Below are 25817 nucleotides of genomic sequence, written 5' to 3' on the forward strand. Positions count from 1 at the left end.
CTTAATCTCATAATACGCTCGTTGACCGGTGTTACCTCAATTATCATTGGGGTCAGCTTATTGGACACAGCTACAGCAACTCCTTGGGTATGGTAACCATCAGAGCGACCAGACCAATAGTACGTGTAACCACCCACCATTATCTCGCCGCAATCCGGTCTCCGAACCTCAGAGAGAGCTGCAATCCCGATGTCCAAACGCTTGAGCTCAGATGATAACAGAGACAGGTGATCATCCTCTCTTAGGGATAGGACATTCCAGGCACCCACCCGAAGGGACCGCCTCAGGTTAACCCAAGGAGACCGCCGTCTGGTGGACGACACCTCAGCACCACTCCGACACACTCTCCCGCAATCTGACCCAGGGATGTTACCCCGTGGTTTCCCTCCTATCAAAGATTGGGGGTCCCGAAGGCTTTGCCCCAATCCCGTCATCCGGTGAGCTGCCCTACGAAGGGAAGCTGCACAGGAGGTACTCCCACGGAGTGGGTTTTCAGATTTTTTTGCGTTTTTGCGTTTTGCGGAATGAAGGGTTTTACGGTGGCCGGAGTGCAAATCCTGCCACCAACCTCCTAATAAGAAGTGACCCAACTGCAGGAGGACGTCCGCAGACTCAGTTGGGCACTAGATATGGATGGCCGCTGACTCACAAGGATCTCCTCCGCCCTTTGACAGGTTTTGTTTTTAATCCTGCTGGGTGTCCATATCCAAACACCCTCCTCACCAGAAAACCTGGTGGGGGAGACGGTTTCGTCGCCGACAACCCGACCATGGAACAGGTTAGTACAGGTTTACATGGTACCTGCAGCAGGTCACAAATCGAACCTGACCTGACAGAGGGGGTAGCCGATTAGGGGGTAGCCGATTTCAATTTGCATCTCCTCTGAGGGGGTTTGTCGAATCTGGCAGGGGTTTCGGTATTTGGTTAGCCCAATGGCATCTGCATAGCCCCACTGAGCTTGATTTTTCATTTTCGTCACAAGGTCACGAACTGTGAAAATTGCGAACTTTGACATAAAAATCCATCTTCTCCGATGGAGTTTGTCGAATCTGGCAGGGGTTTCGGTATTTGGTTTGCCCAATGGCACCTGCATAGCCCCACAGAGCTCGTTTTTTTTATTTTGTTTATTTTTTTTTCATTTTCGTCACAAGGTCACGAACTTAGAAAATTGCGAATTTTGACATAAAAATCATACGACCGCCCAAACTTTGAGAGCTCGGATGACTATTTTTTATGCATAATCTTGAGGTCATTCCCCACCTAAAGTCTTGAAACCATTTTGCTCTATATCGAACACCTTGCCGGTGGCGCCCCCTTCAAGTTTGTTTTACGCTGATTTCATCAAAGTATGGATAATCCGAGGTGTGCGAAATGCCATATAGCCTATATGACGTTATTATTGTTCCTGGAATGTTCCAGAGGAAGTTTTGCACCAAAGGTCATAATCCTTGACCTTTGACCTTTAACGTTCACAAAGGTCAAATTTTCAAAGTTGTGGGAATCGAACCGGGTTTTCGACCTTCTTCGACGAACTAACTCCAATAAGCTATAACACGTATCCTGTTTCCTTATTTTAATGTCCACAACATTGTTTTGATTTTTGGTATTGATTTTTATATCACAGGGCCATCTTGGTAAAGTTATTTTATGGTTATAAAATCAAGCTTATAGCTTCCAGTAATTTTGTAGCAGCTTGGTAAATGCAATTTGTTACGTACTTCCTAACATTTTTGACCCAATCATGGAAGTGAACCTAAAAACTGGTATGTAGTAATGATCCATGTTGAAACTTGCCATTTTAAATCATCACTTTATGCAGAAGTAAATTGCTATTTAATATAAGATGTTCTATCAGATGCATTTCAAATTTCTGGAATAAGATTTTGTAAGCTTCACTATGACTGGGGAAAATTTTGCAAATTCTGAAATTTTACACATTTGAAGGTGCCAAGATATGCAGAAGGTCATAAGAAATGTACTGTTTCGAGGAATTGTTCTATTTTTATGTATAATGATATATATCAAACAAAAATGCATTTTCAACCATTTTGGACACCAAATACAATCATACATGTAACCCATTTCTAAAAAATGAGCTATAAAAATGGAAAAAATAGCCTGTGTTTGGATAAAAAAACATGCTTTGTAAGCAACTATATCCATAGGACCCATAGCAAAGTATACATTTTCTGAAAGCACAGACACCGGGGCATTATATAACATTAAGATTGTTTTTGTTATTAAAACTGGGTTCAATTTCTAAGCTTTCTCCTCATTTAGGACCACAGTGTACACAATACCATGCTACAAGCCTTGATGAAACTTGGACACAAGCTCGATATTATGATCTAGTTGTGTCTTTTTGTACGAGGGGCGTCCTACGCCCCTTGTGGGCAGAGCCTCGCCCACTTGAACATTTTTTATTTTTTATTTTTTTTCTCTTTTTTTTTCTTGCAATTTCATTTCCTAGAAGCTGTGCGTAATGTCCATAAGTGCAACATATAAAAAATCCGATTTGATTTGGTCAATTTTGATGGAAGAGATAGGTTTTTACGGTAGGGCTTCCTCAATTGCTTCCACTAACTCAATTGTACCTATCGAGGCATTGTTCAATAATGCCAGCGAACCATCGTCACCTCCCTGCTAGTTATTTTTATATACATGGTTGAGGCTCATTGAAGAGCTCGATCAAAATGGAAAGGGGGAAACACCAGCAGCCGAATAGAAATGAGTGAGATTAATGGGAGGAGGAGGAGGAGAAGTACACCTGGGGGTGAACGAGCTAAAATGCAGCAAGAAGGGGAAGGGGGAAGGGAGGGATGAAATGGAAAAGTAACAAATCAACCAACAACGAACAGAGTGTTTGGGAATGGGGTCACTTGGGGTGGAATAGATCACTAGTATGGATAGGGGATGACCTGAGTTAGTGGTGAACAGCTGTCCTTGAAGCCTTGGAGGGAAGAATGGGAATGATCAGACTGGGGAAGTTGGTTCCACAGGCAAGAGAAAAGCAGACCAAATGAGTGGAGGTGAGCAGTGAACCTGGATATTGGGAACTATCACCATGCTGCTGACATTTATCCAATGTTATCAAAAGCGATGGATGTGGCCAGATGCTGAACAACATTTACCAAGGCCACAGATTTGCTCCTGTACCAGCTATCATGTATGAAAGGGGAGGAACATCACTTTTGTATTTTAGTTACAGTAGACCCTCCCCATTCGTGGGGATTACGTTCTTGGGGGGGGGGGAATCCCCGTGTTGGGGCAAAACTACGATGCGCAAAGTTAAGACCTTGTGGGAAAATAGTTAGGGGAACCAACTCTAAAATTTATCGACTTTTTTGCCTAAACGAGTAAAAATGAAAAACACTTAAAATTGTGCGTGCTTTTGATGATTATGATTGAGGGCGTTAGAGGTCATTGAGATGACGTCGTCATCCCTGGCTTAGGGTCGTCAGGGTCATCGGACTTTGTGAAGAAGGAGGTGACTTGTCAGCTTTGCCTTGTTCTGCATGTCCTTGTAGACCTCTGTAGAAGGTGTCATGACCGCGTCCATCTCGCGCTTCAATTTCAAGCACCTCTCCATGAAGACGAGCAAAAAACCTTTCAAGATATGTTCCTCATTCTGCTTTATCCCAATTGTTCTTTTTTACGCTCCTCAACTGTATCTTATTTCCCCTTCTCGCTTCAAATCTAACAACCAAATATTTTAGCTCAAAAATTTGTGAACTCATTCTGCCTCATATTTCCTTCCTTGGTTCGTTCTTTATTTCTTCCTTTCTCATTACTTCCCGTGTGGCATAATGTCAAAGGAGCGACTGAGTTTTCGATGGACGGCAGCGTGTGGCTGTGCGGTGAGATGGAGATGCAAGGTTGTGTATTCCTCTGCGATAGAGCAAGGAACCCATTCCGCGATCGGCACATTTTCCCACAATAATTCAACTGCAATGCGGAAACCCTTGTTTGGGGCGCGCCTGCTGTAGTTTAGTTACTGACTAAACAAACGGTTACTACGAGGGAAAATTTGGGAAGATGAGATTTGCTCTGCGGAAGGCATGTTTGTTCATGTGTGGTCGATAATTTATTTGTTTGAACAGGACCTGCATTACCAGACACAACGCAAGAGGCGTTGACGACTCCGGGCCCATCCTCTCCTGATGAAAGCCATTCTCAGACGTCTGGCAGTGGGGTTGGTCCAGATGTTGGAGCTCTCTGCTCTGGGGAAGCTTCAAGCGTGCGGCGCCAGCCTGTAGGTGGTGAGATCACCTTGGGCCTTCGTGTACTCGGCAAGAAACGCAGCAAGACATGGCACAGGGGCTCCATTGTAGCCATCAGTAACGTAGGTGGGTACTCCGGCGGGTTGCAGTCGCTCAACGGGTCCCACTCACCGTGGTTACTTTTGACATTGCAAATGTATGGCTGTGCACCATTGTTTACTCGTACCTATGAGATTTTCATTTTTATTAACATTATCAGCTCCTATGTATTTGCTAATTAATTTATTATTATTGTTGATTGTGGAATTGAAGATTCTCAAGTACGGTATATTAGTTTCCTGAATGTTTGTTTGTTCTTGAATTGCGACTTGTAAGTGACCGACAGACAATCTTCACAAAACATAACCAACTAGACGTTTGTGTCTGTGTGTCCCTCTGCCAGTGTGGGTGTGTGCGTGCGCCTTTTCTGTCTGTGGCTTTGCGTACGATCTGATGTCAGTACCTTCAGAAAGGACTGTGCACAAGTTTAAGCATGCACTTCCCATTATATTGTGGCCTGCTGACAGACCTCCGGTAGCTTGTACATGTTTGCATTTGAGCCTTGGGAGTAACCGCTGAAATCTATTTGTCCAGGTTGTTCCTGTCATCTTTGTTCTTTCACATCTCTTTCTGATTTTTTTTTATTTTTTTCACGAATTCTCTTTATTCATTCTAATTCTTGCTTTTTCTTCTTTCATCATTCACTCTCTATTCCTCTCTTTTGTTATCTGTCTTTCTAAGGAGAAGTGAGTTCTTGCAGAATTTTTTTCTGTAAGGTTCACTTGGCTGGGCCTGCATGGGTTTGAGGGTTGTGGAGTAGCGGCTGCAACCCGAATCCTATCCAGGTTCCTCCTGATGACTCCATCTTTGCTCTTTACTTATTTAATTCAGGTTCCTTCTTGGTCTTCTGTTTGATTGGAAATGTACCCTGGGGGAGAGCATACATGGACATATAGGAGACCCAAGGATAAGTTATTTAATTGGTCTATGTGTAGATAGACTTTTGCCCCTTGTCTCAGGGTTTTGTGGGGCTTGTGTTGAGGTTAGTTTGTGTATTCCCAGTGTGACGTCTCCCCACCCCATTTGCTAATTTCAGTACCCCATTGTTCCCTCCTCGCCCCTCGCCCCTCTTCCACTACTTTCAATCCACCATTGGTCTGTTCCAACAATTCCCCCACCTTTCTCAGTCCACCAATAAGCCCCTTCACCAAACCTCAATTCAATAACCGCTCTTTCATTCTGTCTGTTTCTTTCAACCCCGCAGGTTTATTCTCGTCCTTCAGTGCGCCTGTCTTTCTTACCACTCAAATTGCCTCATTCTTTTATTATTTACCACCAACCACCCGTTGGTCACCGTAAACAATTGATACTCCGGACTGGCATCAAATTGCTTTCCTGTATTTCCCACATTCTTCCTTCCCTGTACTTGCTTTTTCTTCCTTCTTGCATTTCACATGTTTGTGGCATAAAGCACAATGCTTGTTGCATTTGTAATAAAGTACAACACTCTTCCCATCCGCAAAAAAGTACGGTGCTTCTCGCGTGCAAAACAGTACATGCAGTACAAAGGACATTTGCGCATGCAGAGAGGGACTGGGGGCACCTTCTGTGTCTTTCGCGCGTGTGGGGCAGGATGAAGGCTCCCTCAGGGACAGCGGGATTTTTTTTTTTCACAAGCTGGATCCTGGACCCGCCCCATCGAATGCAAACCAATGTGAGAAACAGAGACTTGCACGAGAGGGATAGGAGAAAGCTATGTCCGTGCAGGACAAAGGAGCTCAGAGCTTGTCCTTGTCATAAAGGTTGTCCTGCAAGGAGCGGAGAGTGCGGAGGAGAGGAGGAATGAAACCATAGTGCAGAGGAGAGCAGAATAGAAAGGCCAGAATGTGGTTTGGTTCATCTGGAGCTGCTGTTCCTGAAGGCACAGCATAAAAGGAGATGCTTGCCGTTCGCATAGCTTTTATGCCGGAGAGGACTTGCCTGCTGGGTCTGAATGCCCCAGAAACACCGCTGTATATCACATCACATCGCCACTCCACTGTCCATCTTCCCCATCCCTCCCCTCACCCCCCAGTATATTTAGACTGACAGCCCCGTTGGGTCATATGAGGTGACGGAAGGAGTCGACCACACACTACGTTCTTTTCTTTTCTTTTCCGAGTTCTTGTCTTCTTCCTGGATTGAATGATGGTCATATGTCTTGTGTAAATAAGATTGTCGAAGAATACATGTTCAGGCTAAGCCTGCTCTTTTGTGACTTTGGCCTGTAAATACTCGCTTTAATAATTGCTTTCTTTTGTGAATAAAGACGTGTGTGTCCGTGTCCGTGTCCGTGTGTCCTTTCCTTCATTGGTCCGACAGTGTACAAGCATGGTTAGCTGGGAAGTTGTACCCTACCTGATTTGCTCTCATTAGCCAGCATACACTCACTGTATCGCTTGGCAGTAATCCGAGTGTGCGCTGAGGGTACCAATCGGGCCGTAACAATATTATGTCCAAGACAATTTGGCTTTAGAATGTTCAAAATGTGACTGCAGAATAACCATGCGATCTGTGGCTCCAAGGTAAATGGCTGCTGAGACTCTCAATAAAAGTTTGTACAAATTTGTATTGTCGTAGAAGTCCGCCAGTCTCGGTTTGACATGTACAGACGTGACCTTCTGGCGTGCCGACCACCAGCTAATTTCATGTGACCAAGTTTTTGGTCTCTGTTTGCGTGCAGTGTGCCTGGCCCAAATGTAATTATTCTGAAAATACCAATTTGTAATCGTGTGTTTATAATTTGCATTTGGCTAACTGTTTTGTAAACTTGTTTCTTGTCGGTATTGTGGCCTGCAGGAAGTAGTTGCAAGTATAAAGTGAAGTTTGACCACAAGGGCAAAAGTCTTCTTTCTGGTAATCACATAGCCTACGACGTCCATCCGCAGCCGGATTGTCTGACCGTCGGTAGTCGCGTTGTGGCAAAGTACAAAGATGCCAATTCCATGTGGCTGTATGCGGGCATTGTGGCCGAAACACCCAACAATGTAAATCGAAACAGGTGAGCTTTGAGATGGTTTTCTGGTGAAATTGTCTTTCTTTCATTTATCAGACAGAGGCACTTTCCTCTGTGAAGAGAGGGTTCCAGTTCTTGATTTTTCTTTACTTTTACAAATTTTTTTATTTTTATTTTTCAATATGGTGCGTGGAACTTTGGGTCACGTTGGCTTGTAAATATTAACATCTCGACCTGTTTTTGTTTCACAATGGTTCCTTTAAGCCATCTTTAATTATATGTATTTACCTTCCACGTGCTTTTACAGGTTTTTGATCTTCTTTGATGATGGATACGCTGCCTATGTGATGGTGTCAGACCTTTACGAAGTGTGTCGGCCATGTAAGTATGGTGTACCACACCACACGGCAGAGTGATTTGTGATTTAAAAAATTAATGTTGTTCTCGCCCAAGTCCTTCGTCAATCGAAAAGACTGGCAGAACTTTAGTATCATGCAATATCCACCGGACACTCTGAGAGATCTATTGCAGAAGAGGTATCTTTGTTGCACCAAGTTTGGGCAGCTATAAGTGTGGTGGTTTGTGGGGAGGATAGATAAAGGGTACATGTTGGGTTTTGTGGAGGTTGGAATCTATGTTGATTTTGCATGAGGGAGGGATGGTCTCCACACTGGAGTCTGGCAAGATGGACTCTCATTTCACAACGAAGTGTTTCTTTAGAAGAGTGAATTTCAGGGGTTGGGTGGTTGAGGTTATTGTTTGGCGGATGATGTTCTATGGACTGTGATTATAGATATTTGTTAATGCAACGGCACATGGAGGTGTTTTGTGGGGGAGGAGGTATAATATTAAGCTTATGAGAGTAATGGTGAGCAGGTGTATTTTCATATGTCATCAGGGTGGAGGATGGGTAGTTGGTGACATTAGTGAGAGGGATGTGGAGGATGGGTGGTCAGAGTGACTTGGGTGAAAGGGATTTTTTTTTGTATACCTTTTCAAGGCTCATATGAGAGCCAACACAAAACGCACAGCAAGGGGAGCATGAGACAAGATGGGCTTGGGATGGACAAAACAGTGGGGAACAGAGACATTAGGAGGTCTGTGGAAGGGAGAGGGATGGGGTGGGGAACATGGGGTATACAAGATGGACACCACAGGCACTTTCAGGAAGGAAAGCTGGGACTTTGAAGGAGGTGGGTTTGGGGTCGATTAACGGGGGTAGAAAAGATCGAGGATTTGGATGAGGGATGAGAAGTGGTAGTGAACAGCTGTTTTGAAGTCCTGGAGGGAAGAATGGGTGAGGGAGTTCATTCAGATTGAACAGAGTGGGAGTTTTTTTTCCAAAAGCGGGGAAAAAGAGGAATGAATGAGAAGGTGAGCAATGATTCGTGATATTGGTACTTTTATCAGAAGGGGGTTGTTGGCGGAACTTGAGCGCCCTGCGGAAATATGGTGCGGACAAATCGCAGACAGAGTGGGGGGGGAGGGGCAGGCAATGATCGGATCATCTGCATATGATGGAAGCAGCGAATCTGCTTGAGGGGTCGGGAGGTCATGGGGCAATAGATTAAAGAGCGAGGGAGATGGTACAGAAACCTGTGGGATGCCGGTAGGTGAAAGTTTGAAGGCAGAGAGGGAGTGCTAATTGCTTAAGAAAATTTGTTGGCCATTTCTTATTGTTGTTTCATAGTTGAGAAATGTTTTTTCAACGAGAATATGGTATCCAAAGTTTTATTCATATGCATGGTATTATCGTGAGAACAGTTCTTAGTGGGGGTGTATAAGAGGTGAGAATGGCTGATATCTGATCCTGGGTTATTGGGAGGTTTGTTCAGGTTCAGTATTGGTATAATGATTGCTTTTTTTTTTCCCCCCCATATTTCCCCCCCCATATTCCCCCCCACACTAACCCCATATGAAGGGAATTTTTATTGTGACAGTGAGTAGTTGTGTATTTTGGTGCATTAATGGCTAAAGGGATGAAGTGTTTCCGGTGGATATTTGAGATCTTGTCTGGTCCTGTGGAATTGGAGTTTTTGGCTTTTTATTTTTATTTTTACCATCGTATCTAGCCAATTGAAAGGTGAAATGTGGTGGAGCTTCAATGTAAAGTGTCACTTTCTTTCTTCTTTTTGTGATTGATCGGTTTCTGGGATTGGTGGGTTTGTAACTGAGGCCAAAAAAAAAACAAACATTTGTTCCCTATTGCATGGCCCCAAAAAATTGGGTAGGTAGGTCGGGAATTTTTTTTGTTTTTGACGATCTTTTTTGCCATGAATACATTCATATAACTCGATTAAAAATGTTTATTTTCCTTGGTGGTAGTGGTAGTGTGGTGGTGGTGGTGGTGCACTTGACTTGCTAAAATACACTTTATTCTGTCTTAAATTTCTCTACATATTTAACAGTGCATGTATGCATGCTGAAAATATGCACTGTTTATTAATGTGTGTGTGTATATATATATATATATATATATATATATATATATATATATATATATATATATATATATATATATATATATATATATATATATATATATATATATATATATATTTAGCCTGGTGTTGGCGCAGTGGTTAGGGCAGTGGCTTGGGATCCAAAAGGTCCTGAGTTCAAGCCCCGTTGGGCCACTGAATTAATACACCAGGGGGTTGACTCAGCCTGTCATCCTTCCGAGGTCGGCGAAATGAGTACCAGTGTACTGGGCTGGTGTATACCCCGGTTAAAATAGGTGTACCATATCCCTGTGTCGTAAGAGGCGACCAGGGTTGCGTCAGGAAGGGCATCCGGCGTAAAACATGTGCCAAATCACTATGCGGATCATACGGATGATCCGCTGTGGCGACCCCTAAAGGGAGCAGCTGAAAGAAGAAGAAGAAGAAGAAGAAGATATATATATATATATATATATATATATATATATGAAGATATATATATATATATATATATATATATATATATATATATATATATATATATATATATATATATATATATATATATATATATATATATATATATATATATATATATATATATATATATATATATATATTATGGAATAGGCAAAGCCAAGAAGTGAATGTGGAATTCTTACATTCGCTTCTTAAATATATCAAATTAAAGTCTTCTTGCTATGAAAAAATAAATATTACCTTCACAACAACTACACTGCCGAGAACAGGATCTCATCTGCAAAAATAAATATTACCTCAACATTACCTTCACAACAACAACAACACTGCCCAGAACAGGATCTCATCTGAAAAAAAAAGTCCTCAACATTACCTTCACAACGACAATGACACCGCCGAGATCAGGATCTCATCTAAAAAAAAATGAATATGACCTCAACATTATCTTCACAACAACAACTACACCACCTCGAACAGGATCTCATCTAAAAAAAATTAATATTACTGTAGTGAATGCGAGGAAAAAACCTTCGGAGTGTAAGGCTTTATTTCACTTGATTGAAGCCGATGCTACAGACACATAAAGGAATACATGTGCAGCAAGGAATACACGTGCAGTCGATCACCCCAAAATAAATCGGCAATTAGCCAGCATAAGCACGGAGTCCGGTATACTCTCAATTCTCACCATTCAACGAGCACCAAGTGAACCACCGCCGTAAATGACAATGCCCCAGGGACAATCCCACCAACGGCGCGGCATCACGGTTTTATCTAGCCGCGCGACATCCTTTAATCCATCACAATTACCTCAACATTACCTTCACAACAACTACACCACCGAGAACAGGATCTCATCTGAAAAAAAAATGCTCAACATTACCTTCACAACGACAACTACACCACCGAGAACAGGATCTCATCTGAAAAAAAAATGCTCAACATTGCCTTCACAACGACAACTACACCGCCAAGAACAGGATCTCATCTAAAAAAAATTATATTTCCTCAACATAACCTTCACAACGACAACTACACCGCCAAGAACAGGATCTCATCTAAAAAAAAATATATTTCCTCAACATTACCTTCACAACGACAACTACACCGCCAAGAACAGGATCTCATCTAAAAAAAATTATATTACCTCAACAGTACCTTCACAACGCCAACCACAACTCCTCGAACAGGATCTCGTCTAAAAAAATTTAATATTACCTCAACATTACCTTCACAACGACAACTACACCGCCAAGAACAGGATCTCATCTAAAAAAATAAATACGAGATTGAACGTAGAATTCTTCTTACATTCGCTTCTGACTTTACCTTTAACTTGTTCACAACTGTATATGCAATTTCCGGTTACTTCGGCCTGGATTCGGGATCAGCTATCAAATAACGTAAATCACGATAAAAAAATTATTTTTGGATGATGCGGGAGATATCTTTATTAAAATCAGTGGAGGAAATATACACCATGTCTGATATTTGGGTTTTTAATGTCTCCGACGATGCCTTTATCTCCCGGCATGCATCTTTCCCCATGACAAAAACCAGAAGCAAAAAAAACCGGAAGCAAAATGGTCATAGCCAACCACACGGATTCAAAATTGCCATGGTATTGTGTTGTTGTTTCCTATTCTCTCATGTGCACGCGTTAAGTATTATTCACAAGATAGAAATAAAACCCAATCGTGTTTATACACCACACAGCGTTTAAAAACAACCGGAAGCAAAAGGGTCATAGCCAACGACACGGATTCAAAATCGTCCGGGGTATTGTGTTGTTGTTTCCTATTCTCTCATGTGCACGCGTTAAGTATGAAGCTCACTGCGTTCGCTATTAAAAGTTTAACAGCAAGTCTAGTGCATTTTTGCAAGTCTATTGCACCACCACCACTGTCACCATCATCACCACCATCACCACCACAATAGGTGAAACTAACCGTGAAAAGACTGATCCACAAAGCAGTCCTCGTGTGCGTTTGACTCGGGCGCCGCCATTTTGAAACTCACTGACGTAACACGTGGGATTCAAAATGGCGGCGCGCGAGTCAAACGCATACAAGTCCAAATTGTCAACAAAAATCGTAGGGTCGCATATAAAAGCAATGGGTCAGTAGGAAACCCGAAACAAACTCCTTTTTTTGTTTGGCCTGATTGAATCGTAGTAGTTGAGTTTGTCTGATTGTTTTGTTTTTACCTCCGCAACCGAAGGTGGAGGTCATGTTTTCACGCCTTTCTGTCTGTCTGTCTGTCTGTCTGTGTACAGGATATCTCAAAAAGTTGTGGACGGGTTGGGTGTGTGACGAGGACGAACTGGCTATATTTTGGTGAAGATCTGGAACCAGATCTGACGACTGGAATTTTTTTTTTTTAAAGATTCTTCGCCATTGAGAGATGGGGCCAAAAATGATAGATAGCACGATATGTCAAAAAGTTGTGCACGGATTCAGATGAAACTTGGTGGACAGATTCGGTGTGTCGCAAGGATGAATTGATTAATTTTTGGTGAAGATCCGAATGCGGATCTGGATACAATGATTATTTAATTTTTAAAGTGATTCTTCACCATTGAGAGGTCAGGCCAAAAACGATATAATGTATAAGCATGATATTTCAAAAATGTATTGGGCCCGATATATTCTTGTGGACCAGGTGTTGCGTGGCGGAGGTATGCGCTCCACCGAATGCCCTTCTAATTTTTGTTTGTGATTGACCTATCTTGATTGATCACCGATTCGTGTGATTGGGGTGGGTTGTTACGTGAGTTGTGCATGTTTGATGTAGTCCATTAGAATTTTATGCTGCTTGTTTTATGATCAAGGCTGCTGATGGATTTTTTTTCCAAATTTTTCAGTTGATTTGTGTGATGATTGTGTTGACGAGTGCAATGATGTACATACTTTCAAACCCCTCTATTCGCAGGGGATACGTTCCTGAAAAATGCCACGAATATCAGGGCATTTTTTTTTACTTACGAAATCTTTAGATTTCGTAAGTATATTGATGACTTCCGTCATCTGTTTGTGTGTTTGTTTGTAGGCACGATAACTCGAACGGAAGAAGCTACCAATGTCAAATTACACCACGTGATTCAGGCGGGTGATGGCAAGCGCTGATAAGATTTTGGTCAAAATCGGTCAAAGGACAAGGTCACAGTGAGGTCAAACATTCTATTTTTGATGGTTTGGTACAGAATCATCGTAGAAACTTCTGGTTTGCGTCGCTACCTTCTCTCGAGACAGCTTTTATTAGACAAGGTCAGAGGTCAAGTTGACGATTTCGTAAGTACCAGTCTATGACTGCTTGTATTTTGTGTTTAGCTGGTCTAGGCTTGTGGAAGAACGATTTACACACAACAAATCAGGACACATCGCAAAGAGAACAGCAGGAGAAAAGGGGAAACACCAACAGCAAGACACAGAGAGACAGAGAGAGAAAAATATAATAAAATAAGCAAGTGACGAGGGGTAAGGGGAAATGGAAAGGGTGGACAATATGGATACATAAGAAAAATTGTGTTTGACCATTTTGTGATTTTTGTCAAGTTCTGAGGAGAGGGAAGAGGCTGCTGCCTGTCTGTCAGAAAGATGCAAGGTGTCATGGCAGAGTGGTCATCAGCAAAGAGGTAAAGAGGATTTTCCAGAGAGTCAGTGAGATCATTGATAAAGATTAGGAATGAGATGGGGCCGAGAACACTGCCTTGGGGGTACTCCCGTCTTGACGGGGAGAGGAGGTGAAAGGGTTCCGTTGAGAGCCACACGTTGTCTACAAGAGTAGAGGAAGTCAGTGATCCAAGAGTGGAGTTTGCCTTGGATTCCATAGGCAGACAGTTTGGAGAGCAAGGCAAGATGCCAGACTGTATCAAATGCCCGAGATATGTCCAGAGAGATAGCCCTGATCTCATGTTTGATATTGATGGCCTCCATCCATTGTTGTGAGGGGAGAAGCAGCATGCCCAAGGTAGAGTGACCACGTCTGACTCCGAATTTATGTAAAATGAGGCTCTCAGAGAAAAGGAATGATTTTACGTCAACTGCAATGATGGATTCCATGACTTTGTTGATGATTGGAAGTACAGTAAGCTAATTTTGCTCTAATTCAGGGGATACGTTGTTGCACCTTTTCTAATGTCATGCTGTGATGTTGGGCCGATTTCCAATTTCCCAGGTGGATATAGAAGACCAGTACTGAAGTGTAAAATTACCCTGCCCCCTCCCTCCCCACTCTATTCCCATTCCTTGATTTTTAAAATAAACTTGGTTCCCACCCCACATTCTGTTTGTAAAGCTTTTATTTTAGATGAATTTGAAGGGTAATGGTTGTACCTTGAAAGGTATTGATCCCTCAACGTTTAATGTCCCTTTTGGATGCAGTGGCACGGACCTGGGAAGATATTGACGACTCATCTTGCCGGGATTTTCTTGCCGATTACATTACGTCGTATCCCTCTCGGCCAATGGTGCTTTTAAAACCAGGGCAGAGCATCAAAACGGAATGGGAAGGTACCTGGTGGAAGTCCCGGGTCGAGGAGGTGGATGCAAGCCTCGTCAAAATTGTTTTTCTGGTGAGAATGATGATTGATTAAAGGCAACTTTGATCTGTGGGGTTATCACCATTTGAGCATATTACGTCCACCACAGAAGGTAGACTGAGGTTATGTTTTCACCCCTAATTGTCTTTAAAAAAAAAAAAAAAATTTTTTTAAATGTTTAATTTTATATGTGATTCTTCACCATTAAGAGAAAGGGTTAAAAATGATATAGAGCACAATATCTCAAAAAATGATGGACATACTTGGATGAAACTTGGTGGTTTTCCCACAACCTTCTTTACAACTTCATATACTACCACTCAACCCAATCACTCGCTTCCCTCAATCACTTCATCCACTCACACTTCTGTCCCTTCTCTCACTACCTTTTATACCCCAGAGCACAAGTTGCAGTTTTTAGCGAATTTGGTTCAGCGGTGCAAGAGTGCATAGAAGTCAACCAAACAAACCCCTCAAATGATCATGACGACTTCAAATGTCTATGGTTTTCATGCAGAGAGTCAACATTTTATTACATTATGACTTGTCATAGCCATTACCACCGGAAGAGCAGTGCACAATACACACACTAATTTGGCCTTGACAACTTAGACTAATTATGTTCAAAAACCTTCATTTATTATACAAACTAGCAGAATACACCCCCCCCCCACCTCCAACCATGGACGATCCTGTTCCAAGCATGCAACACATTCTTCTGACGCGTATCTTTGTTTGGGTGGTGTTTAGGCAAGCGTCAGCTCTGCATATGCAAAAATAAATAACCCAGGTTACGTGCATGAAGCAAAAACATACCTACTGCTTATCTATCTATAATTCAAGCTGTGTGTGTGTGTGTGTGTGTGTGTGTGTGTGTGTGTGTGTGTGTGTGTGTGTGTGTGTGTGTGTGTGTGTGTGTGTGTGTGTGTGTGTGTGTGTGTGTGTGTGTGTGTGACTGCTGTTTCTTGACAACCACTGGTCCGATCTAATTGAAACTTGTCAGGTATATTGCTGGGGCCCGGTGGATGTGTCTTTTCAAGGTTTGATATTAATCAGACAAGTGGTTCCCAAGTTATGGCCATTTATTTACCAAGCAATGAAAGGACACGTTGCTGCATAGCCGTGGCTGCGTAGGCCGGTGCGCGGCCGGCCGACGATGACGTCACATGCCGTGCCGGTTACGATGGGGATCGGTGTAGGTTACCTTAGTTATCGGCCTTAGTTACTGTGGCGTAGGAGTGGCAATGGTCAATGGCAACGAATGTCATGGCAAGCAAAGACAGGGAGGTAAACTTGATTTTAATTTGGATTTTAATTAACTCTGTGTGTAAGTATCACAGCAGTTGTTACTTCAATACAAGCGATAATTCGTGGAATGATGTGAACATTCCGTACGGGCACTCACTACTTCCGGATAGTGATGACTGACTGTATTCTAATAATTTCTCGATTTCTTATGCACATTTATAGATAAACACAATGCCCCAATCCAGTCGTCATTTACGAGCGAAGGAACGGCCTGTGTGGTTGTTTCTTGCTCGTGGTTTGAAAGTTTTTTTTTTTATTTTTGGTTTGCACGTACGGCCACGCATGTACTAGTAATTCAAAATGCCTCACTGCATTGAAAAACGTGGGACAGGTATACTGCACTGTAAATGGTGGAGACTTGTAATACCCTCCCCTACCTGGAGGGGGTGCGACATGATACACATTTACTTGGAGAATTTGTGTCCCCTCCCTCCCACCCACCACCAAGACCACCGGTGAAGATAACACCCCCATACATTGAGGAAATGCTGATCCTCTGGAGCAAGTCTGGATATAATTGGCCAAAAACTGAAGGAGTCGTCACATGACAAACCCACAAACACTGGTTTGTGAAATGTCGTAAGGATTGCTCATCAGTTTATTTTGGCATTGCAGCTTCATTCAGCTTATTTATTTATTTATTTATTTATTTTTATTTATTTTTAATATATTCATTAAGTTCGCTACAACGAATGGTTTCATTTCGGGCTGTGCCATGCTTGGCACATGCGCGCGCACACACACGTCCCCACAACACAGTGTTTGGTAATTGCGCAATGTCACAGCCAATGATATGTGTTTTCTCTGTGATTAATTTTTCAGAGGGCTTGTAAATAATTAACTTTTGAGAATGAAAGGGTTAAAAATAAACATCCCCTCTACCACCTCCTTTTCCATATACTTCTCCTATGGAAACTTGGACTCGAGATAGTTTTGGTGAGTGTGACAACGAAATTAACTTTATTATTGCGTTACTGTCTCCATAATTAAGCAATTAATAATATTGTTACGGACTCGTGGTTCGAGGCTCACCACGAGGGGAAGCACTCAAGTCCCTTTTGAACTCCCGGTCCTGAGGCTGCCGGGCACCGGCAGGTTACTAACTAACCACAAACGCGGATTGGCACTGCCAATCCGGGCAGGGTTACACTACTTCGCGTAATGCCTTAGCTGTGGACGGCCGAACCAATTGGGGTCTCATGCCCTCAGTGCACACCCGCATTGCTGTTGAGGGATACAGTGAGTGTATGCTGGCTAACAAGTACAACTTAATGGGGTGGAACTTATTGGCTAAACTAAAGTGTGGACCATGCTGGACCAATGGGGAAAAGACCAACACTGAGAGATTGATACATTTACAAGTAATTTATAAAGCAAGGGCGTGAAAAGGTCATGTGGCACAATGAATGGGTTTTATTCATAAGTATGTACAGCAGGGAAAGCAAGGATTCATGTGGTGCGGAAAAAGAAATGTAATTATTTACAAAAAGAGAAGACGGAGCAGAGCTAAACCGATATAAAACTTCTACAATCTTAAATTATACTACACATTACAGTAGCCAGCAGATACACACCCGAGGAAATTACATAGTCCAGAAAGAGGAGAAGTAGTTGAGATGTAAGCAACCTCTTGGTACCTGTTGCGGTCGACCGACCTACACAACGTTGAGTGAACGCTGTTATTTAGTGGAGCGCCAGAGCTACCCAGTTGTTGCCGAATGAGTCCCAGCACACTCTCACGACACGCCAAAGTATTCTATCAGGCACCTGCTATGTCTCCCATGCCCTGGCATCTCCAATGACTATCGTGAGCGTCCAGGGAGCTGACGGCAGTTGCAGTGGTTGTCATGAGGTGGGAGAAATGCTGTGGCAGCTGTGGTGAGGTCGTTTAAGTGTTGGGAGTGGTTGAAGTGATTGTGGTAATGAGGTCGACGTGGTTGTGGCGTTTGTGGTGAACAAGTCGGGTGTAGGTTATTGTGGTGAATTCTGGAAGGCATTGTGGGAATTATGGTGAGGTTTGTGGCATCTTCGTGAGCATCGTGAGGGTCTGAGGTGAGGTGTCGGTTGGTTAACGGCGCGCTGTTTGAATGGGGAAATGGCGCCCAGTTTGAACGGGGCCGCTGCAGTCTATCTTCATGACACTCTGTGGGTACTGCCACTGGTCTGGCGTGCATGCACGTATGATGGGGTTCGTGTCTGAAATAAAGTGAAAGAATCGGGGATTGAAGACCTAACTGAAAGCCCTACACAACGCATCTTGTCCTATTTACCCACTCAACGTAATGGAAGGGCTACCTAAACGAATACTAATGAAATAACTGTCTCGGGATCACTATATGTTGGGTGCCATTGCCTTTGGGTAGTGCCGGCTTGGCAGAACTTCAGCATTATTATAATGTCACCTGCAACTGAAACCATCGTTATCAAGCATATGACTGCTTCCAGACCGAACAATTAGGGTTAGGAAACGAAGTGTAATTTTCCCATAAGAAATTGTGGAAAACGAGCTCCCGCATCATGAAGATTCGCTGTACGAAGGGGTATAAGGATACGTCGCCCCTTCATTAAGTGTGGTTACCTATATAACCTACGAGCATGGGTACCCCCACCTTTCCCGGTGCTGTTCTTTCTCATCCTGTTGGAATTTTGAAGAAATCAATTTTTTTTCTTCTTTTTTTGTGGTGGTCCAAAACGCTTCCCTTCACCCACTAAGGAATGGGTTTTGGGATCATTTAATATTATCTTTCACAAAGCTGCAAAGGCTTATGCTCTATCGCGCAATAAAAAAAAAAAAATTAAAAAACACTCGCTGACACTCTGATGAACCTCTGAAAGTTTACTGAAGATCTGTTCAGCCGTTTGAGTAAAATGGACACACACACACACACACACACACACACACACACACACACACACACACACACACACACACACACACACACACACACACACACACACACACACACACACACACACACACACACACACACACACACACACACACACACACACACACATACACACATACACACCTCATCGTACAAGATATGTGTATAATACTCTGTACACTGTATTGACATATGTTCAGGTCCAATTTCCACACCTTAAACTTCTCTTGTGACTCTTGTCCAGGATTTATTCCTCCGCAGACGAGAAACTTGCTTAAATGGTCCATCGCTAGGGTGCTATATGATTATGTATGCTGTCCTATCTGTTCCATTCAGCAATCAATAGTGGATATTCAGAGTGTAACCGTGCCTTTTTGAAATGCTTTGTAACTGCTCTCTTGACCTCCTTCCCCTCTTAAGGACAAAGGGTCAATGTTTTTACAAGTCAACGGATGGTTTGTGTCTAGTAATCTTATGTAGCAACAATTTGAGCTCGTCATATGAACCTAAGTATGGTATGCAGGTGGATAAACGGTGCGAGTGGATATACCGGGGATCGACACGCCTTGCGCCGATGTACGACCGTATGGTGTCTTATGGTGTCAGTGCAGAAAGGAAGTCTGGGCAGAGAATGAGGCCAAATACTGGTGAGTATATACTTTTATGAAAATGTTTAATCTCAAAAACAAAATGTTTATATTTTTTAAAAGAAAAAATTGTTATTGCTGTTTATCAGAGCACATGGATCCCAATGAGATTACAAATTAGTCTTTAAATTTTTTTTTTAATTTTCTTTTATTTACCTTGTCGTATATTTAAAATGATGCAGATTTCTTCCCTTCCGCTATTCCCATTCTACTTTATACTTTGTTGTTTTGTGAGTCGGTTGTAACCTCCTTCGTTTGTGCAGCTGGAAGGTATCGAGGCCCCGTCGTACAATACATGCACGAAGAGCCCAGCCAAGCGGGGCAAGTGGCCACTGCTCAACCTGTGCTACAAACGGAAGGGCATTCTGAACCTGTCGGGATTTCACCGGCTCCACAGGTGCAACGTTCGCCCCGGCCTCAAGCTCCACCCAAGCAGGTCGTTTCCAGCAGTCCGCAACCTGCTGGCCAGATTCCGCTGATTCGGCAAAAGTGAGTGTTTGCCCTTTCATTTGTATTGAAATGTAATTGGTGTTCCTCGTTTCATTTTCCATTCACAGTGTCTGTATCGGGCAGGAGTGCAAAGTAATTCTCGCTCTTGTTACAGTGCAAGTTATTAACGTGAAGTAGTTGTAATAATTGTCATAATCCAATTTAATGACATGAGCGATTAATGATATGAATTACTGCACAAGTTAATAACATGAAGATACATATTGTGTTTATATTTATGATATTTGGTTATATTGTTGCGGGCCAGGTATCGGCTGCGAGCATGACCACGAGGTCGAGCAGTAGGGTCGACTCTACCGAACATCCGGAATCTAGATCGTACCTTTCGGAAAACTCCGAGGGTACGGAGTCTTTTACCGGACCGTGAATCGTCAATAATTCCACCACGTAGTACAGTGTTATTTGCCAAACTTCAAAATACCTGGAGACCCACGTGGCGAGCTACCGAGTATTCACACCCTCGACGACACTCGTACGGGACGAGCCATATGCGTGCTCGACCCGTGCGTGACCCCGAGCGGATGGTCACCGAGCTTCCGTCGGTCCCAAATGCACACCACTACGGCAACAACGGCCTTCTTTAATTCTCCCAACACGCACCGCGTTAAACGAATGAAGAAAACACAAAAACGAGCTGATACATATAACACATGGATATTTATTTACAATGGGTGGGGAAGGAACACATAAGAGCAGAGTTTGGACTTCCAGTTCTGGGTTTGGAGCATTGGCAGGTCTCCTTGGGGGCTCCCTGCTGACGATCTCAAAGTTAAGTTTCCGGTCGTTATCTGTCCCGTTTTAACTGTTTATTTTCTCACCAACTTGTTACTGTGTGTTTCTAGTTCGGTTTTGTTTCAAAAATCGTGCTATTTTGAGATTTCGTCAAACTTGTCTTACTGGGTGCTTGAGGCCTATCCTTGAGGCTTGAGGCCCACCCTTTGTTCCACTCGGTGTACGATCGTGTTTATTTGTTTTTTCTCCCCATTATCTTCAATTTCTATCTTTCCCACTTTTTTAACGTCTCCCATCCCAACTAATCACTCTATTTCTTATCTTTAAATAAAAAAACCCGCTACCTTTCTCCGATTCTTCTTCTCATTCTTCTTCTTCATCTCCTCTTCTTCTTCCTCTTTTTTTATTTTTTATTTTTATTTTTTCTCAACAACACTTCCATGACTGAATCTGTTGAAAACTCTCTCAAACATTAATAATAATAACAAAAACGATGTCTTATAATGCTTCATCTTCCTCTTTCACATGTGTTGGTACTCTTTACTGTATCAGAATGCACTACTCTTCTGCTATTTAAACAGACTGCTCTCAATTCGACCTTTCCTTCATACCTTGCCTAAAAAATCCAACTGTTACAGCGTTTCTTCTCTCCATTCTCTGAATTCGCCTTTATTGCATCCCTCAAGAAATGTGTTTAATCGCATAACTGACCTAAAACTTAAAAAAAAACCCCAGTTTGCTATGAATGTTCGCTTTCCATCAACCATTCTTTTTTTCCAACTTCAGTGCCAACTCACTCCTCTCACCCCTCACTCTCAAAACAACCATCTCACTCTTCTCCCTCCAAGCCTCCCTCTCACCTCTCTCAAAACTCCCCCCTCACCTTTCTCCCACCATTCATCCCCTCACTCATCCTTCCCAAAGTTGCCCCCCTCCCATCCACAAAGCTACCTCCTTCCACTGCCCTCTCACCTCCATCTCTTCACTCCACCTCCTCAAATCCTCAACTGCCTTCTTCCCCCTCTCTTGTCCCCCCTCTCCCCCAGCACCACAGAGCCTTTTCTCCTCCTCATTCAGCCCACTCCCCTAGCGATTCTGCAATCCCCCACACTTTCAACAACACTCCTTACCTCCCCCCCCTTGTTCCTTGTCCTACCCTCCCCCTCCCCCCCGACCCCCTGCACCCAAAGCCTCCTCCCCAACCTCTTCTTAAAAGTATGGACCTCAAATTTCCGGGGCCTTCGCTCAAACCTTTCAGATCTTTCCATACAGGTTGCCACTGACAAACCAGACATAATCTGCCAAACAGAAACTTTCCTCCCCCAAGACGTGTCTGACTCCCAAGTATCTCTCCCTGGTTACTCCCTCCTCCGGTTTGACAGACCTGAGCCTCACCCTGGTGGAGGAGTTGCTCTCTTCATCAAAAACTCTATTCCTCACTCTCCATGCACTGCCCTCACTCCCCCACACCCCCAGGAATACCTCTCGCTAGGGCTTCCCCTCAACTCCCACCTCATGTTTAGATGTGTACTGCACCGTCCACCATACAGTGATGATTCCATCTACACCTCACTATCTGAAAACATGGACCAACTTCCATCTTCTCATCCAAACTCTCTCTTCCTCATATGTGGTGACTTCGATTGTCATCATGCCAGTTGGCTAGGTGTGGGTACCTCTCTCACCTGTCATGGCACCTCAGCAAAAGCTTTCTGCGACTCATTGGGACTGACTCAATCGGTCAACTTCCCTACCCGGATCTCAACCAATGGTACTCCATCTCTTCTGGATCTGATTTTGACAAACTTGCCTGACAATATCTGCTGCTCTTCCTCCACTCCAATCGGTTCTTCTGACCACGTCCTTGGCAAAGTGGACATCTCTCTGGCTGTTATCAGAGAACCACCTCACTGCCGTCGAGTCTGGCATTTCACTCAAGCTGACTGGCAGGGTCTCCAAGCAGCCCTCAAACTTATGGACTGGTCTCCTATCACTACTTTCTCTAACATCAACTCATCCTGGGAATTCTTTCAACGAAACTTTCTCTCCCTCATGCACAGATTTATCCCCTCTCATCTTCAGTTGTCCAACCCTTCCTCCTGCCCCTGGTTCACTGAATCTTGTGGTGAGGCAGTTGTCCTGAAACAACTTGCCTTTCCCTCATGGAAAGCAAACCCAACTGAGGGCAATCTCAGTTCCTTCCATAAAGCTCGGAACAAGTGTGTATCTACCCTCAGGAGAGCCAGAAAACAACATCATTCTCATCTCAAGTCTGAACTCTCAAACCTCTCTCCCTCAAAATCCTGGTGGCATCTAATCAAATCTGTTTCTGGTGTATGTTCCCCCTCCATCCCCTCCCTTACCTTAAATGGCAGCACTGCTGATACCGCACGTGAAAAAGCTGAATGCCTCAACTCGGTGTTTGCAGCTAAATCTTGTGTCCAAGACCCATCACTTTCTCTACCCACCTTACCCAGTTGCACCCAACTGTCCCTGGACTGTGTTCTTTTCTCCTGGCAAGGTGGAGAGCTTGTTGTCAAACGTCGACTCAGATTCTGCAACCGGTCCAGACGGCATCAGCCCACGTGTCCTCAAAGCCTGCTCTTCTGCTCTTGCTCACCCTCTCTCTGTTCTATTCACTCTCTCATTTGCTCAATGTCATCTGCCATCTGCTTGGAAATCAGCAAACATCACTGCCCTGCACAAAAAAGGTGCAAAAACAGATCCCTGCAACTCCAGACCAATCAGCCTTCTCCCAATCATCAGCAACGTTATGGAATCCATCATCGCTTCAGACATCAAATCCTTCCTCTTCTCCAATGGCTTGATTTCTGATCATCAATTTGGTTTCCGACCAGGTCACTCTACCCTGGATATGCTGCTTCTGCTCTTCCAACAATGGATGGAAGCCCTCAATGCCAGACAGGAAATCCGAGCCGTATCCCTGGATATATCACGTGCTTTTGACGGTCTGGCACCCTGCCCTGCTCACCAAACTCTCTTCCTATGGTATCCAAGGCCATCTCCACTCATGGCTCGCAGACTTCCTCTCCTATCGCAGTCAACCTGTGGCCCTAAATGGAGTTCTTTCCTCCCCCTTCCTGTCCAGGCTGGAGTTCCTCAAGGTAGCGTTCTGGGCCCTGTTCTTTTTCTGGTTTTCATCAATGATCTCTCCGACTCTCTAGAAAATCCTCTATATCTCTTTGCTGATGACTCCACCCTCTGCCGTACCATCAGTCATCCTTCAGACCGCCAAGCAGCAGCTTCTTCGCTCACTGCTGATCTGGATAAAATCACAAACTGGTCCAACATGTGGAACATGTCTTTCAATCCAGACAAATCTCACACTCTCACGATGTCTCTTCGAAAGGACCGTTTAGAAACCCCCCCCCCCATCCACTTTCTCAACAATCCTCTGGAAGAAGTCCTTTCTTTCAAGCTTCTGGGTTTCACTATCTGCCATGACCTTTCCTGGGAAAGCCACATTTCAAACCTCGCCTCCAAAGCCAGTCGCCGACTGGGAATCCTCCGTCGTGCAAGGTCCTTCCTCGCCCCTCCTGAGCTCCTGACCACTTGCAAAGCTTTTGTCCGCAGCCTGATGGAGTACTGCTCTCCCCTCTGGGCTGGTGCTCCTGCCTCCCACCTTTCTCGGCTTCACGCTGTCGAAACCAAGGCGTTTCGGATCATTGGCATCTCCCGCAATGAGGCTGAGTCTTTGGGCCTCTCGCTCTCAAACTGCAGGCTGGTCAGTGGTCTTTCTGTCTTCTACCGTCTCCTCTCCAGCCTTGCCCCCCTGCTCTCTCTCTGCGATTTGTCCCCACTACATTTCCGCAGGGCGCTCAAGGTCTGCCAACAACCCCCTTCTGGTAAAACTACCAAAATCACGAATCACTGCTCACCTTCACTCTTTCATTCCCATTTTTTCCCGCCTTTGGAATAAACTTCTCACTCTATTCATTCTCATTCTTCCCTCCAGGCCTTCAAAACAGCTGTTCACCACCACCTCTTATCATCCCCCATCCAAATCCTCGATCTTTTCTACCCCCGATAATCCACCCAAGCCCACCTCCTTCAAATTCCCTGCTTTCCTTCCAGAAAGTCCCTGTAATGTCCATCTTTTATTCCCCATGTTCCCCGTCCCATCCTTCTCCCTTCCATTGATCTCCAAATGTCTCTGTTCCCCACTATTTTGTCCTTCCCATTCCCTCCCCTCCTATCTCATGCCCCCCCCCCCCGCCTTGATGTGCGCTGTGTGTTAGCTCTCATACGAGCCTCGACAAGGTATACAAAAAAGAAGAAAAAAAAAAAAGAGTTAAACTTACGAAAGCAAGGCAAATAATGTACAGCGAAGGTACTTATCCAATTCCTACTTTCAGACAGGGCCACACACACACACACACACACACACACACACACACACACACACACACACACACACACACACACACACACACACACACACACACACACACACACACACACACACACACACACACACACACACACACACACACCCAGAAGGACATGGACCTTCCCGCCTCGTGCGGTTTTCGACGAGACGAGCGACCCAGGCGCCAGCGAGATGCGATGGAAGAACCAGGCGCCAGTGAGACGCGAACATAGTCGAGAGCTCCGTTCAGTGCTCGTCCCGACAACCAAAACTCTTTTTTTCCTTTTCGATCGCGCCGCAACCTTATTCACCCTTGTTCAGGGGGGGAGGGGACGCCTCCTCCTTCCCCGCTCTTCCTCCGCTCTTCCTCACTGGACGGTTTTGGCGCGCAAAATGCGCTCGTCGCCCTGTCATTGGCCAAAACGGGCGCCAAGGCCATTAATTGGACCGGGGGGGGGGGGCGGCGTGACGGCCGTCCGGCGGACCACCCTCCAAACAGGCAGAGGAACATTATCTTGCGTGGGCTGTGGTCATTGGAACTCGTTCACATCTCCCTGATTGGGCGAGAGCCGCCTCGAGGCTCCAGCTTGAACTCCGCCCACCACTGGCGCCATGGCGTCGGCCAGT

At 44.2% G+C, this 25817-nt stretch overlaps 1 protein-coding gene across 4 annotated transcripts in view; it reads left to right on the forward strand.

Moving 5' to 3' along the window:
• SETDB1 (SET domain bifurcated histone lysine methyltransferase 1) overlaps positions 1-25817 on the forward strand; it is a 164483-nt gene that overhangs the window by 66062 nt on the left and 72604 nt on the right. For all 4 annotated transcript variants that reach the window (XM_085849564.1, XM_085849563.1, XM_085849561.1 and 1 more), the window contains 6 exons: positions 4101-4346; positions 7098-7299; positions 7562-7635; positions 14558-14748; positions 19435-19558; positions 19822-20047. In XM_085849564.1, coding sequence (XP_085705690.1) covers positions 4101-4346; positions 7098-7299; positions 7562-7635; positions 14558-14748; positions 19435-19558; positions 19822-20047 — 1063 coding nt within the window. The remainder of the gene's footprint in view (positions 1-4100; positions 4347-7097; positions 7300-7561; positions 7636-14557; positions 14749-19434; positions 19559-19821; positions 20048-25817) is intronic.

The sequence above is a fragment of the Eptatretus burgeri genome, chromosome 12 (genome assembly GCF_056783735.1).
Source record: "Eptatretus burgeri isolate ZD-2024b chromosome 12, Ebu_testis_v1, whole genome shotgun sequence".
NCBI lineage: Eukaryota > Metazoa > Chordata > Myxini > Myxiniformes > Myxinidae > Eptatretus > Eptatretus burgeri.